Below are 14,829 nucleotides of genomic sequence, written 5' to 3'. Positions count from 1 at the left end.
CCGTGCGAGTCTGGAGAATCCAGTTTCAATTGTGGCCCGGCTAACAAGGGGACAGATTGGGTAGACACCAGAGACTGCTGGCCGGGTTTATGGAGGAAAGGCCGGAAGGGCAGGAATCCAGGTGGCGTTTTGTCCCGAGGAGCACTGTCACCGAGAACCAGGAGCTGCTCTCCCGGAGGCTGGTGCCCGAAACGGCCCAACCTCCGCGCATGCGCAGCGCAAAGCAGCTGACACGAGCTGTCCGGGCGTTCCGCAGTTACCCTCCCAGGCCCTGTCCCTCTCTCGGAATTCAGAGGGAGTAGCACCGTGGGTCCTCCAAGTCCTGCCCTCACTCGGCTCTCGGTTCTCCACTTCCCCTTCGCTCTCCCCACACTGAAGTGCCTCGGACCCAAGCCTGAAGAGCTGCTGACATTCCCGCAGCCCCGGGCACGAGCACACGTCAGCGCGGGCCGCGAGCGCGAGGAGACCCCGCCTCCCGCACGGCCCCGCCCCCGCCGGCCCTCCCCACTTCGGTTGGCCTGCAGGTCCTGAGAACCACGGCACTCGCGCGCGTTCTGCAGCCATGGAGGTTCCCGGGAGCCTGTGCAAGAAAGTCAAGCTGAGTAACGACGCGCAGAACTGGGTGAGTGGGAACAGAGGAGGCCGTGAGCCTGCGGCTGCAGCTGGTTCCGGAGCTGCTGTGTGCCTTCCGCCTCCTCTGCATCCTCTCTGGAGCGCCGGGGATAGGTACCGGAGGCCTCGATGCCTTCGAGCTGGATTGGTGGGTGGTGCGTGGCGGCGGGTGTCTGGGGTTGGGCGGTGGTGCCTTCCGATCCACCCTCAGTTGGTCGGCTCAGAGGAGACGTGGAGTTAGTCCTTCCGGAGAGAGCTGGCGGCTGCTGAAATCTGCATCCTCGACGGGGGAGTTGCCGCTATCCCTGGAGCTGCCAGAAGGTCTGCAGAGGAGGTGGAGGCGGGCGTCTTCCGTGTGTTGCTGGTTTTTCTTGGCTCTGCCAGTGCAGTTAGCCCAGGTTTGGATCCATTTCCAAATCTTTCCATTTCTCCGTTTCAGTGTGAAGAGAGAGTACCCAACAATGTAGCCATTCATGAGTTGAGACTGCCCTGAACTGAGGTTTCTTTGTGGCTCGGTGTTAAATTCGAATGTCTAATACATAACATGAGTTTTAAGACTCGATTCCTGGAGACAGTAAGGTGTGGGAGGATTAATGGTTTATAACATTCAGCAACGATAGCCAGTTGGCTTTGATAGTGTCAGATGTCGTGTCCTCATTTAGGTGGCTTCTTTCCTTTTTCTTAGGTAACAAATAGCTTTGATCTTAAGATTGTCAGTACCCGGCGTGATGGGGATGTGGTGTCCAACTTGGCAGTCTGGAAAGGCGCTGTGCTTGTAGGTTTAGGTGGACATTTTTATTAAACAGTACAGCAAAATCATGAGGTTTAAATGCAGCCCTGCCAATCATTAACCTTGATGAGGCAAGGGAAAAAAAATAGAAGCCATTTCAGGCACATGTCCATTTGCAGTCATTCATTTACCTTATCTGCTGTTGCTAAGGATTCTCACCCGATTCCTTTCTTCTTTTTGTTATTACCTCTTCTTTAGGTTTTAGGGGAAGGGATGTAAAAGGTGAGTTAGGACTTTGGAAACGGCACTGGATTACTGGCCTGGTCTCGTACCAGCTTTGCCATTTACTAGTGTGTGATTTTGAGGAAAATAACTTTACTTCTTTAAATGTCAGCTGACTAAAGAAGGGTATGATAGTGTGTATTTCACAGAGTAAAGAAGATAATGAATTTGAAAGTGCAGTGAAACGACTGCCATGAAACTGTTGATACTGCTTCTGCTACCTTGAGTATTTCCTGATTAGGGACATAAGGGACTAAATTAAGGTGTTTGAAGGTAGTTTCAGTTATACCATCTATTGCTCATTTATTTACTATTCCATTTGCCAAATAAGTGTTGTAGAGACCTGTGCTAGAGAAGGAAAAGATGCAAAACGAAGGACTCAGGGTTTGCGGTCTGGTTGCTCCTGGCCTGATTGGGCTTGTAAATGACTGCCTGTGATGAGTTCATCATTATGACCACAGTGAGTGGTGTAAGGCAAGTTTGTGTTTTTTTTTTTTTGCAGATTAGAGGAGAGATTAATTTAGAAGGGCTGGGAATAAGAATTATTATTTTTGTATTCCAGCACCTACTAAGAGTAACTGCTCTGGAGGGTTTCTGTTGAGGACTGGAGCTAAAATTCGGTAGGGTGGGCTAGGTGATGCAGTTGTTGATGTTTGCCTGTAGAGATAAGACTTGATTCTGTGGGAGATTTTTGATGAGGCTAGAATTTTAATTTTCTGGGTCTCGTAAGTTTTTCTTTACTTCAATAGGGAACACCCCCCATTTTCCCCTCTCACATACTTAAATCAATGGGTATACACATATGTGAAGAATCCATACACCTTTAATGTTCCCATTACATGATAAAACTGGTGTTCCAGGAAGACCGGTTGCTGGAGAAATTAGACATTGTTCCAGATGTGGAAGCCCTGGAGAACAGACAGGGTTATAGTGAGGTTTAAATGAATTACAGGCATACCTCATTTTATTGCGCTTCACAGATACTGTGTTTTCATCGACACTGAGGTAAGACCCTCCTCCAGCAAAAAGAGTATCACTCAAGGCTCAGGTGATGGTTAGCATTTTTAGCAATAATGTATTTTTAAATTATGTACATTTTTTTAGACATAATGCTGTTGCACACTTACTATAGTACAGCGTCAACATAATTTTTATGTGCACTGGCAAACCAAAGATTTCTGTGACTCGCTTTACTGTGGTGGTCTGGAACCGAACCTGCAGTATCTCTGAGGTATGCCTGTAATAGAGTTGAAGCATACCTGGCACATGCTTTTGTTCCACGTGCTGGGGATATAGGTGGCAAAAACAACAACAACAAAACAAACAAACAAACAAAACAGAAAAGGGTTGTTTTTATGGTTAGGCTATTCTACCAGGGAGAGAGTTACTTAAAAAACAAACAAGTAAATGAATGCGATAATTTTCCCTTTTATCAATTCTACCTTTTCTGAACAATTTGTCCTTTATACTGGTAGATGTCTTTCTTAGAAGGCCAGCTGCTCATTCTGGATTTGAGGGAAGATTGAGGTGGTACAAAAAATGAAACAAGAATGCAGAAATGGAACACACAGCCCATTAAAGGCCAAGCTAGATTGGAGCATTGGCCCGGCTGTTGTCAGGGACAGGTGCTGATCTTCTTACCCTGGAAGCCAGGGAGATGCTGCTGGAATAACTGCCGAAGAGGAAAAGCTAGACTTTTACTAAGAACGTAATCTTAATGTTGACTAACAACAGTAATAAGAAGAATGATAGCATGATATAGATCTGCGTTGTGCAGTCTGGTAGCTGCTAGCCACCTATGGCGACTTAAATTTAGTTAGAAATTAAATAAAATTAAAATTTCTTTTCTTTAGTCACATTTCAAGTACTGTATTGCCCCACGTAGCTCGTGGCCACTGTATTGGACAGTGCAGTGTAGAACATTTGCATCATCTCAGACCAAAGTTGGACAGAGCAGGTCTAGATAGTTACTTTGGGATGGATGCTAGCATTTTTCTACTTATCTATGCATTTTTGTGTTCATGTTTTTTATTTTGACTTTCTTTCCAGGGCACGGTAATTTCAAGAGATAGGGCCACTTATCATGGTTTTAGGCAATTCTGAGCCCTGGCTTTTGGCGGGGTACCCAGCAGTGTTAGCTTCTCCACAGCAAAATTGCTTCTTTCAATTTGAAATATGAAATACTCTTCCCCAGCCTGGCTCTGTTTCATTGAATTTTGAGAAGTAGTTCTCTACCTCAGTGGTTCTCAACCAGGTAAAATTTTGCCACCCCGGGGGGCATTTGGCAGCATCTGGAGACATTTTTGGTTGTCACAAGCGTGCGTATGTGTGTGCATGTTACTTCGGGCATCGAGTGGGTAGAGGCCACTGATGCTGCTAAACATCCTGCAGTGCGGCGATGATCTGGGCCAGAAAGTTATTATTTCTGAAGTTGGGAAATCCTGTTCTACTCTTGGCTTTGAGTTAGAAACAGGTGGAAAAGTGATATGAATCTGAAATGCAAAAGCAGTATTCAATAATTTAAAATTCAATCCAATTGGTAGTAGAATATTCTCTTCCACCAGCCTGGAAATTACCATCTCTTGCTCTGAGATGGATAATTACCCGTAGCATACCAACAACAGAACTATGACCCTGAATTGTTGTAAAAACACATTACTGAGTAATTAGTGCAGATGAAGAGAACAATGTTTCTTTTTCATGTTTACCTAGGTGGTAATCATTTTAGTGAAATATCCTTTCCTAAGGATACAGTTCTTTACCAAATAAGTTGTGAGTAAAAATAGTGGAAATATTAGACGTTATGTTATAGAAGTTCATTTTCTAAGTTTAGATGAATGCAGCCATTGTTCAGGTTCTTTTCATTGATTCTTCTCTCTAGTTTCTTTGATGTTTGCATTCCTTCTCCTTGTCTTTATTTCTCTTTTGTGTTAAGTGTACAATTCAGTGTGGTTTTGTATATTCACAGAGTTGGGCAGCCATCACCAATGTGTAATTTGAGAACATTTTCATCACCCCCAACAGACACCCTGCGCCCACTAGCAGTTACTCTCCGTCATCCTGCTTCCCCGCCTCCAGCCCCTGACAACCAGTGATAAGCTTTGCATCTTTGGATTTCCTTGTTCTAGACCCCTATAAGTGCAATCATACAGTGTGTGCCTTTTGTGTGTGTCTCTCATGTAACATGTGTTCAGGGTTAACTCACATTGTCGCATGTATCAATACTTCATCCCTTTATGTAGTTGATTCATATTCCCTTGTGTGAATATACCCCCTTTTGTTCATTCATCAGCTGATGGACATTTGAGTTTTTCTAGTTTTTGGCTTTTATAAATAATGCTGCTGTGAACCTCCATGTCCAAGTTTTTCTGTACAACTTGTACATGAGTTTCTCTCATGGTTATAATAGTCAATTCCAACCTTTGGGGTAGACATTAATGTGGTTTTGGCTGCCCAGCCTCAGAACTCCCTTCATATGTGTGGGAACTGCCCTGCTGACACCACGGTCAAGGCAGGGGTCTGTCACAGCGGGATGATTTCTTTATCTGTTTGCAGGCGGTGTCCTTCCCTGAAACGTCTTGTTCTCTTTTATCCCGGTAGATAGAAGGGATAAGTCAACACCACTGAATGAGTGAACAGGTAATTCCAGACTCATTTCTGACTTCTAGGAATCTCTTAGGGCTGGCCTCCCCGCCTGGAGGTTGTCCAGGGGACCTTCCATTGAAGTACTGATATTTAAAAAATCTATTAAGTAAATGTTTAAATGTACTTTAATCTTTGAAACAGAATAGTTGTGGAGACAAACGTGTATGCAGAGCAGGCATGAGAGTTGATAGTGATCGGATAAGCACGGTGCTAACTTAGTTCTGATTCGGGAGGTTTGGGGTAGGCCCATTCGCTTCCTGCCCTGCAGTCAGTGTTGCTACTCCTGCTTTGTAGTCAAAAGATTTAAGTGTAGCCTTCTCAAGTTGTCTTCTCAACCTCCAGGAATGCATGGTTTTCACTTGTGCTGTTTGGCTTGTTAATGTTCAAAAGATTAATTTCAGTTATCAGTAATTGAACTAAAGGCTTCAGTTATCAATAGCTCTGTGGACTAAGGGTTTCTTCTCATTGCACGTTTCCATCTCTTCAGTTTTATCCAGATTGTGTTTTGGGACATGGAAGTAGTGTGCCGGTTACCATTTGAGGGATTCTCTTGGAAGGAGACACTGTCTAGCAATCCGTTTAAGGTAGATTGTGGGATGGGTGATAGAAGTGGAAGTCCAGAATTATGCTTGATATTTGGTGTATGCTCTGTGCCTTTACCAATTTCACGTACCAATGCAGAGTTCTTTATAAAATAATAATAAACTCACAAAGAATGAAATTTTCTAAATGGCAACATAGGGAAAGTTACTTTGCCCTGTAGAAAAGTGGATAAATTGACTGAACAGCTCACATGGAAATTAAGGTGGGTCAAAAAGGAGCACAGGGCCACATGTGTGCTTGGTGAGGACAGAAGTTTGTAGGGTGTATAGGAAAGGCACAGCATGAATATCATAGGCCATGTGACTTTAGCCTAGCAACAGGACTGATAGTCATTTAGTCCCAAATGTGGAAAGGGAGTGAATTCTTTTGAAATGAAGTGTCCCCGTTCTGCTAGACAAGATTTCTCAATGCCAGTCATCATTTCATTTGCACGTTACATAGAAAACAAGTCATACTTCAAAAGAAATGCCTTGTATCTAACTTTTAGTGAGCACTGGCTAGGCAAGTGGGGGTGGGTGCTGTGGAAAAACAACTCAGAGTGCTCGACCTGCCTCCCAAGCAAGTCAAAATATATATGAACAGAAGACTCATAAAAGTGCAGTATAAAACAGTTCATAAATAACAAACAAATGATATGGGTAGTAAATGTGACAGGGTCTATATAACATATCACTAAACTGTTGAAGGCAGAGAATAGGAATGTGCAGTCAGAAGGAAACACTGACTTAACTCTTGGTCTTTAGTGAGTCACTCATGTTGTATTTTTCCGGCAGAGTTATAGGAAGGATTGTCTGCAGTGGGTGGAAGAGGAAAAGAAAGGGTAAGGGGGGAGAGAAGAAGATTGCATGTGGAAGTGGCCTTTAGATGCTTCATGAAGTTCAGGCATATTTCTACCACCTTGCAATTCCAGTAATTTTAGAAAGTGTTTTTTGATGTACTCTGAAAAACTGGGAGGAAGGAGAATGTGGCATATCCTTTTAGTTTATTAGTAATATCTAAAGTTTATTTTTAAATAAATATATAACTAATATGTATTTAGTTTAGTTAAAATATCTTAGTTTATTTTTTTGTTTGAAAAATATCAAACATACATACATAATAAGATACCCAGACTGCCATCTTTGCTGCCATAATTTTTTTAAATGTAGGAATATTCTTTTCTGGTGATTAAAAGATCTCTGCTTGTCTATATTTGTTCTCAGCCATATCCTCAGTAGTTTATAGTTTGTCAGATAACTTTTATTTATTGTACTCAATTTACTAAGAAAAGCAGAAGACATGTTATAGGGCTAAAATGAATTAAAATTCATGAGAGACATGTTTCTTCTTGTCCCAAAGCAGAGTAACTTGGCAAAAAAAATCCTCAAAATGACCAGTCAAACCCTTTGTGCAAGTGTAGGAAACTAACTTATAAGTACCCTCCTTGTTGCTCCCCCCATTTCCCTTCTTCAGACTCCGCTCCCTTCTCCTCAGACAGCCTGGCTGGGAGATAAAATGGGCGGAGGTGCCTCGGTCTCCCAAGAGATGCACATGTTTGTGTTTTGAAATTCTGATTTTTTGTGTAAGATATTGGAAACGCAGAGCTGGAAAGTTATCTTTGCTTCATCAGCTTATTGGAAAGAAATGGGTCAGGAGACCCTTAGTATCATAGGTGATTATTGAACATATGAATGTATATTGTATTTTTGTCTTGTATAATGTGCTCCCATGTATAATGCGCACCCATGTTTTTGTGCTCATTATACATGGGATGATTATTTCCATGGTATGTAATCATTATGCCTATGTATAATGCGCATCCTTATTTTTCCCTCAAAATTTGAGAGAAAAAGTACGCATTATACATAGAAAAGTACAGTAATTTTATTGGAAGTACATCTATTAATGAGGCAATTAGTAGAGTGGGTGGAGGTTGAATTTTGTGGTGTGTCTATTAAAAGAATTTTCCAGCTGTGCCTTTGGTCCCAAAGGATTTTCCACTTGAGGATATTAAGTGATAGTAAGACTCAGGTGGACAGAGATGCCTGTCTCCTGTGCACTGAGGCGGAGGGGTGGGGGGGGGGTAAGGTGAAGGGGGAGGTGTGGAAAGAGATCCTGACCCTTGGGCATCTCTCAGGCAGGATCTTAGAAAAGACTACCTCTGGAAGTTGAATTGCTGCATGGAAATATGTTCCTTTACAAAGTCCGTGCTTACATACCTACAAGGGTGTTTGTTCTCCACTTTGAAACCCTTTGTGCCAAACCGCAGCCCTGGGTGGACTTGTCTCTGACTATTCCACGCCTCAACCTGTGGCTGCGGAAAGCACAGTCATGGTGGCTGGTCTTGCTTTAAATTTACGGTTGTTGACTTCACATGAGTCCTTCAGGCTGCCCAGAACCACTCTAGATGCTCTAGTCACTTTTCCTCTTTGTGCTTAATGACCCCGCTGGAAGGTGCCCCCTCCTGCAGGGGTTGTCAAAGGTCTTAAATGTCCTTTTTTGTTTGTTTGTTTTGTAATGGTGTTACAGAACAGACCCTGGAGGGGGTGAACGATATACCATTACCAAAAGGACCTCCCCTTTACTCTGGGGGTCCCCCCCACTAGGTTTGCTTTGCCTGCCACCAGAGGAAAGACGTCTCTCAATGCCAGAGATTGGTGAAAAGGAAAGGAATTATTTATTCATAAGCTATACAGACTTAGAGTAATGACAATGTCTTCATTAAAATACTAAAGTCCTTTGGAATACCCACAGATGCACACAGTCCTTCCTTCTCCCTCTGCCCAAGTCCAGGGTACAGTATCTCAGGAAAAGAAGTAGAAGTCCGTGGTTCGGGCTCCCGGCACCATCAGCTGTGTCGCCGCCCTGATCTCCAGTTAATCCAAAGCCATGGGGCACCTTCTCATGGCCCACCAGCAAGAGTCCTTTCACCCCTTTTCTTCCCGGCAAAGTCCCTCCTGCTTCCTAAGCTGTGTGGCAAAAAGGGAGCACCCCAAAGCCGCAGGGTCCTAACTCTCTCTTAAGCCACGTGGTCCCTTAAAAGACGCGGGGTCCCAAAAAGAGAGGCCTAATGGCTGCTGTGCCTGGGTTTAAATCCCAGCACCAATCTTCCTCCGCAGCCCCATTTCCGGCTCCTCCCACAATTGGCCACAGCTGCCAACATTCCAGGCAGGTGTGGCTCTGTGGTGTGGAGCCAATTGTCTCCGAGCTCTTCTGGATCCCATTACAAATCCATTTTTGGGGCCCCCCTCTTGGCTGCACCCTGTTACAATGGGACAAAGACAGTCTCTTCAACAAACTGTGTTGGGGAAACTGGACAAATACATGCAAAAAGATGAAACCTGACCAGCCTCCCACACCACACAGGAGAACAAATCCCACATAGATCAAAGATCCAAATGTAAGACCTAAAACTGTAAAACTCCCAGAAGAAAACATAGGCAGCAAAGTCTCTGGCATTGCTCCCAGGAATATTTTTTGGATACATCCTCTCAGAAAGGGAAACAAGAGAAAAAATAAACAAATGGAACCACATCAAACTAAAAGTTTTTGCACAGCAAAGGCAACCATCAATAAAATGAAGACAAGCCACGGAATGGGAGAAGACACCCACCAATGATACATCGGAAAAGGGGTCCATTACCAAAGCATTCAGAAACTCATACAACTTAACACCAAAAAACCAAACAATCTATTAAAAAAATAGGCAGAGAACCTGAATGCATCCAAAGAGGATGCATAGATGGCCAACAGACACACGAAAAGATGCGCAACATTACCCATCGTTGGGGAAAAGCAAATTGAAACCACAGTGGGATACTGCCTCACACCTGCCAAAATGGCCACCTTCAACAAATCAATAAACAACAAGTGTTCAGGAGGATGTCAAAAAGAGGGACCCCCATGCACTGCTGGTGGGAAAGCTGACTGGCACAGCCACCATGGAAAACAGCATGGGGATTCCCCACAAAATTAAAAATAGAACTACTATGTGACCCAATAATTCCACCTCTGGGTAGCCACCTGAAGAAATCCAAAACACCAATTCAAAAAGATTCATACACCACTGTGCTCACTGCAGCATCATCCACAATGGACAAGCTACGGAAGCAACCCAAATGTCCCTCAGTTGACACGTAGACAAGGAAGATGTGGTACACACACACAATGGAACACCACTCAGCCACAAACAGGAACGAAATGCCACCATTTGCGACAACACAGGCAGACCTAGAGGGTACTGTGCTAAGTGAAGTAAGCCAGACAAGTAACGACAAATTCCACATGATCTCACCTAAACATGGAATATGAAAAACGAAACAGAAACGAACTCATAGATACAGAGAACAAATTGATGGTCACCGGGGGTGGGGGTGGGGGTGGGGATGGGGAAATGGGTGAAAATGGTGAAAGGGACCAAGAAGTACAAACTTCCAGTTATAAAAATAGTCATGGGGATGCAAAACACTGCATAGGGAATACAGTCAACAATATTGCAACAGCCATATATGGTGTCCGGTGTGTACTGGACCCATCTGAGTGGTCGCTGTGCAACGTATACAAATGTCCAATCACTGAAACTAGTACAATATGGTATGCCACTGTAATCAGCAAATAAATAAAGAAACCTAAAAAATGTGTAGGTAATAGTTAATAACAATTGTAATTGTCATTAGTAATTATTACAATAATATAACATGTAATAGTATATAACAATAATAATTGTTAATACTAGTAATTAATAATTGAGGCCCACACTCACTGTAGGTGAAGGGTTTCTCCTATCACGTTGCCCTATTATGAAATCTAAAGAAATTAGTGCTCAGCTACAGCATAAGAAGTGAACATATACAGTAATGCTTCTCTGTGCTGGTCCACTAATTACCGTAATGATTTGGGTAGTTCCCATAATGATGAGCGTAGTCCATTTGAACTGCTACAACAAATTGCCGTAGACTAGATGGCTTATAAACAATAGAAATTTACTTCTCTCAGTCCTGGAGGCTGCATTGTCCAGCATCAAGGTACCGGCAGATTGAGTGTCCAGTGGGGGTGCGCTTGTGGCTTGTAGATGACTGTGTTCTCCTTGTGTCTTCACATTGTATAAAGGGTGAGAGCACTTTTTGTTGTTGTCGTTTCTTACCTTTTTCATGTTATACATTTATTTTTTACTTTAAGTTATTTTTTATTTCTCAATTGTAGTTGACATACAGCATTACACCAGCTTCAGGTGTACAACCCCATGGCCAGGTAATGTATAACTCACTAAGTGATCCATCCTGATAACTCCCGTACCCATCTGACACCATTCCCAGCTACCATAATACTGCTGACTATACTCCCCACGTTGTTCTCCACATCCATGCGACTGTTCTGCAGCGACCGTGTGTACCGATTTTATGTGGACATGCTTTCACTTCTTGTGAGTCTATATCTAGAGGTGGAATTGTTTGATCATGTGGTAACTGTATCTTTAACATTTTGTGGAGCTGCTGTTTTCCAAAGTGGCTGTTCTATTTTACATTAGCATCAGCGAATGTATGCATAGGTTTCCAATGTCTATCTTCACCAGCGCTAGTGATTGTCTGTCTTTCTGCTTATAGCCATTCTAGTGGGTGTGTAGTGGTATCTCATTGTAGTGTTGATTTGCATTTCTCTGATGATGACTAATGATGTTCAACAGCTACTGAGGTGCTCATTTGCCATTTGTATTTTTTCTTTGGAGAAACGTCTGTTCAGATCCTTTGAGGCCTATGTAATTTTATGCACTTTTTGTTTAAGAAGAAAATTTGGGACAACAGTTGCTTTTCACTTCGTTTGTGGAATTACCACAAGTTATAACCAATGTGCGCCACCTCTTCCATTATGTGTTCATGGTGGCTGCAGACCACGCCTTCCACCCTCCATCCCCGAGGCCGCTCGGATGCCACCCTCGCAGAGGCCTTTCTTGATAATCGAGTCTGAAGACGGATTATCGCCCCCTGTCTCTCTTACTAGTCTTACCCTCTTTGGTTTTCCTACAGTGCACGTGTCACTGTCTGATATTATAATTAAGTTTTGTTGGTTTGTCTCTCCCAGTGGAATGTAAGCTCAGTGAGGGTCCATACCCTGTTTTGTTCACTTGGTGTATTGTTTGGGCCTCAGTAAGTACTGGTCGAAGGAAGAGAGAGTGAGTGAGTGAGTGAGTGAGTGAGTGAGTGAAGAGTCTGGGCTCTGTAGTCCACTACTTACTGGTTATGGGAACTTGGGCAAGGTATTGAACTTCTCTCAGATTTAACATCTTCATCTGTAAAACTGCAGTAGTAAGAGTTTTTCTCTTTTGGGTGTCTGTAAGGATTAAATTAATTGAGAATGTAAAGCACTAAACACTACCAGGTACTTCAAAGACAAAAGCTGTTAGTTTGAATCTTTTTCCTTGCTTTTGACGTGTTTCATAGGCCAGTGACTACATGTGTACAAGGAATATGTGTTTACCTCTTTTAAAAGATTCAAGTGAATAAGAATTCTTTCTTCCCCCCTACCCCTTTTCTAGGGGATGCAGAGAGCAACTAATGTCACCTATCAAGCTCATCATGTCAGCAGGAACAAGAGAGGTCAGGTGGTGGGGACCAGAGGTGGCTTTCGTGGTTGCACAGTTTGGCTAACAGGTACAGTCAAAGAGAGATGAATTAGCTTATTTCAAAAGCAATGTTATAAACATCCTTGAACTAGGAGTAAGCATATTTAAATTTGAGCTCGGTTCTTTTATCTGGAGTGTCATAACATGTGACCGGCAAAGTTGCTTAATAATACACTTCCTTTTGGTAATTGTTTTTGTTCTTTATAGAATTGCTGTTAAAATAAAGAGATGCATGTAAAAACAGCCTTCTAGTCGATAACTGTGTTACCTTCTATAGACTTTTGCATGAAAATAAGACTTGTATTCTGCCTTCAAGAACCTAATAATGTAAACTGTATGAAGACACAGAGTGATAATCTGTTTCTGTCATTCAGCTTTTCTCTCTGATTGTTTCTTGTGTTGGTTTTCCCAGAGTCTTTGGGCTTAGTCATAGCAGACTAGGGAGAGCGTAAATTCATGCAAACTTAAAAATGATAGATACTTTCACTTCTAGGAATTGTGTATTTAATAAATGTGTGTTTAAAACTTAGATACATCTCACCAAATTGCCTACTTAAATTTTATACTTATTTATTCTCCAAAGTCTTCGTCAACACTAGATACTACTAACCCTTAAAATTGTGGCTGATTGTTAAAAACATTTCCATTTTTGTGTTAATATTAGACAGTTCTGTTTGTTTATGTATGAAGGAAGACAGCACTCTTACATCTTCCTATCTCATTCTTCCAAAAAATTTTTTTACTGATATCAGAGAGAAAGAGGAAGGGAGGGGAAATCTCGGGACAGGGGAGAGAAAGAGACAGAGAGAGAGAGAGAGAGAGAGAGAGCACGAGCGAGCGCGCGCGAGAGAGCAAGCGAGCGTGCAAGAGAAACACCAGTTTTGTTGTTCCACTTATTTATGCATTCATTTGTTGGTCCTTTTATGTGCCCTGACCAGGGACTGCACTCTAACCAACTGAGCGGCCCTGCCAGGCCCCATCTCCTCATTCTTAAGACTAGATTGTTAAATTGTTACTTTTTCATTGTCCAGGTTTGTAACACGTAACATTCTGTTCTCAAATCTTAGATTTCTACAGTTTTTTGTATTTGAATTCCGTAAGTAATTTGACTTAGTACTTACCTCACCATCATTTCTTTTATAATGGCATACCCTCTCATGGACTCTTTCTTTGAGTCAAGTTTTAATTTCCAGCATTTCATTGTTAAGTAGTTTTTATACGATAGTTTTCTGCTGTACTCCGAATTTCCTGAGTTTTTATTTTCAAGAATGACTGTTACGACAGCTTGTCCTGTAAAATATATATTTGGTTCACACTCACTTTGTCTGGAATTCTTAAAATATTACTCCATTGTCTTCTAGTATTAAATGCTGTGTGAGACCAATCTGATTTTTTTCTCATTATTTTAGGAGCTTTGCTTTTTTATCTGGATGCCTGAAGAATTCTTTCTTTTCCTATATTTTCTTTTCGAAGTTTGGTTTTCTCATTTAGGCCCTTCACCCACCTGCAGTTGGTTTCTGGGTGTAGTGTGAGGGAGGAGTCCATCTGTGTTTTCCGCATGGACAATCAGCTGTCCCAAGAGCATTACTGATGAGGGCGCGCAGTGCCGGCTGTCGTCAGGTGTCCACTTCCGTGTGGATTTGTTTCTGGGCTCTGACCCGTTCCACTGCTATACTTGTCAATTCCTCTATTACTACCACACTGTCTTAATTGTTATATTTTTATAAGTCTTGAAATCTAGTGGAGTAAGTCCTCTTACCTTATTCTTCATCAGGAATAAGATTTTTTTTGCTCTTTGCATTATTGTACAAAATTTTTAATCAGTTTAGCCAATTCCTCCAAAACCCTGTTGGGATTTAGATTGGGATTACATTATATATAAAGTTCGATTTGGTGGGAAATTGATCTCTAGAGTATTGGATATTGGTCACGCCTTTTCTTCAACATGGTATATTCCATTTATTTTACACTAGGGATGCTTATGAATACTGTTTGTCAGCTTTTTTTGGTATTTGCTCTATGTTCCTGTATGTATTCGGTTTTCATAAATGTGTATTTGAAAAGAACATGTATTTCCCTGATATGTACAATATTTACATTGTTCATTAGATAGAGCTTGTTAGTTGTTAAATCTATAGCCTTCATTGATTTTTTTGTTGTTGTTGTCGATGATGTTGGAAGTGGAGGTCAAGATTGCCTTTTTTTTCCGGCATGTAAGTAGCTTAACTGGGATCTGTCAGTGTATTGGGTACTTTGTGTGCCATTCTCCTGGAGCATGGTTTGCTTTTTCTCAGATTTTATTTCAGATAAATTTTCTTGTTTTGCATCTTTACATTGGTTGGTATAACAGTATCTCAGG

General features: G+C 42.1%; 1 protein-coding gene across 6 annotated transcripts in view; it reads left to right on the top strand.

Annotated features, from left to right (window-relative positions):
• The first annotated feature begins 274 nt into the window (after positions 1-274).
• Positions 275-14,829, top strand: part of PAPSS1 (3'-phosphoadenosine 5'-phosphosulfate synthase 1) — an 87,362-nt gene continuing 72,807 nt past the window's right edge. Inside the window, exons 1-3 of one of the 6 annotated variants that reach the window (XM_045187233.2) lie at positions 275-622; positions 5,180-5,263; positions 12,384-12,498. In XM_045187233.2, coding sequence (XP_045043168.1) covers positions 5,252-5,263; positions 12,384-12,498 — 127 coding nt within the window. In that variant the 5' untranslated portion in view covers positions 275-622; positions 5,180-5,251. Of the gene's footprint in view, positions 623-832; positions 1,011-5,179; positions 5,264-5,756; positions 5,854-12,383; positions 12,499-14,829 lie in introns of those variants that run through there. The other 5 variants (XM_045187222.3, XM_024551220.4, XM_045187243.2 and 2 more) reach the window with 5 other exon arrangements.

This window comes from Desmodus rotundus, chromosome 4 (genome assembly GCF_022682495.2).
Source record: "Desmodus rotundus isolate HL8 chromosome 4, HLdesRot8A.1, whole genome shotgun sequence".
Lineage (NCBI taxonomy): Eukaryota > Metazoa > Chordata > Mammalia > Chiroptera > Phyllostomidae > Desmodus > Desmodus rotundus.
The sequence above is the reverse complement of the archived record's forward strand: the minus strand, read 5'-3'. Positions and strand labels throughout refer to the sequence as shown.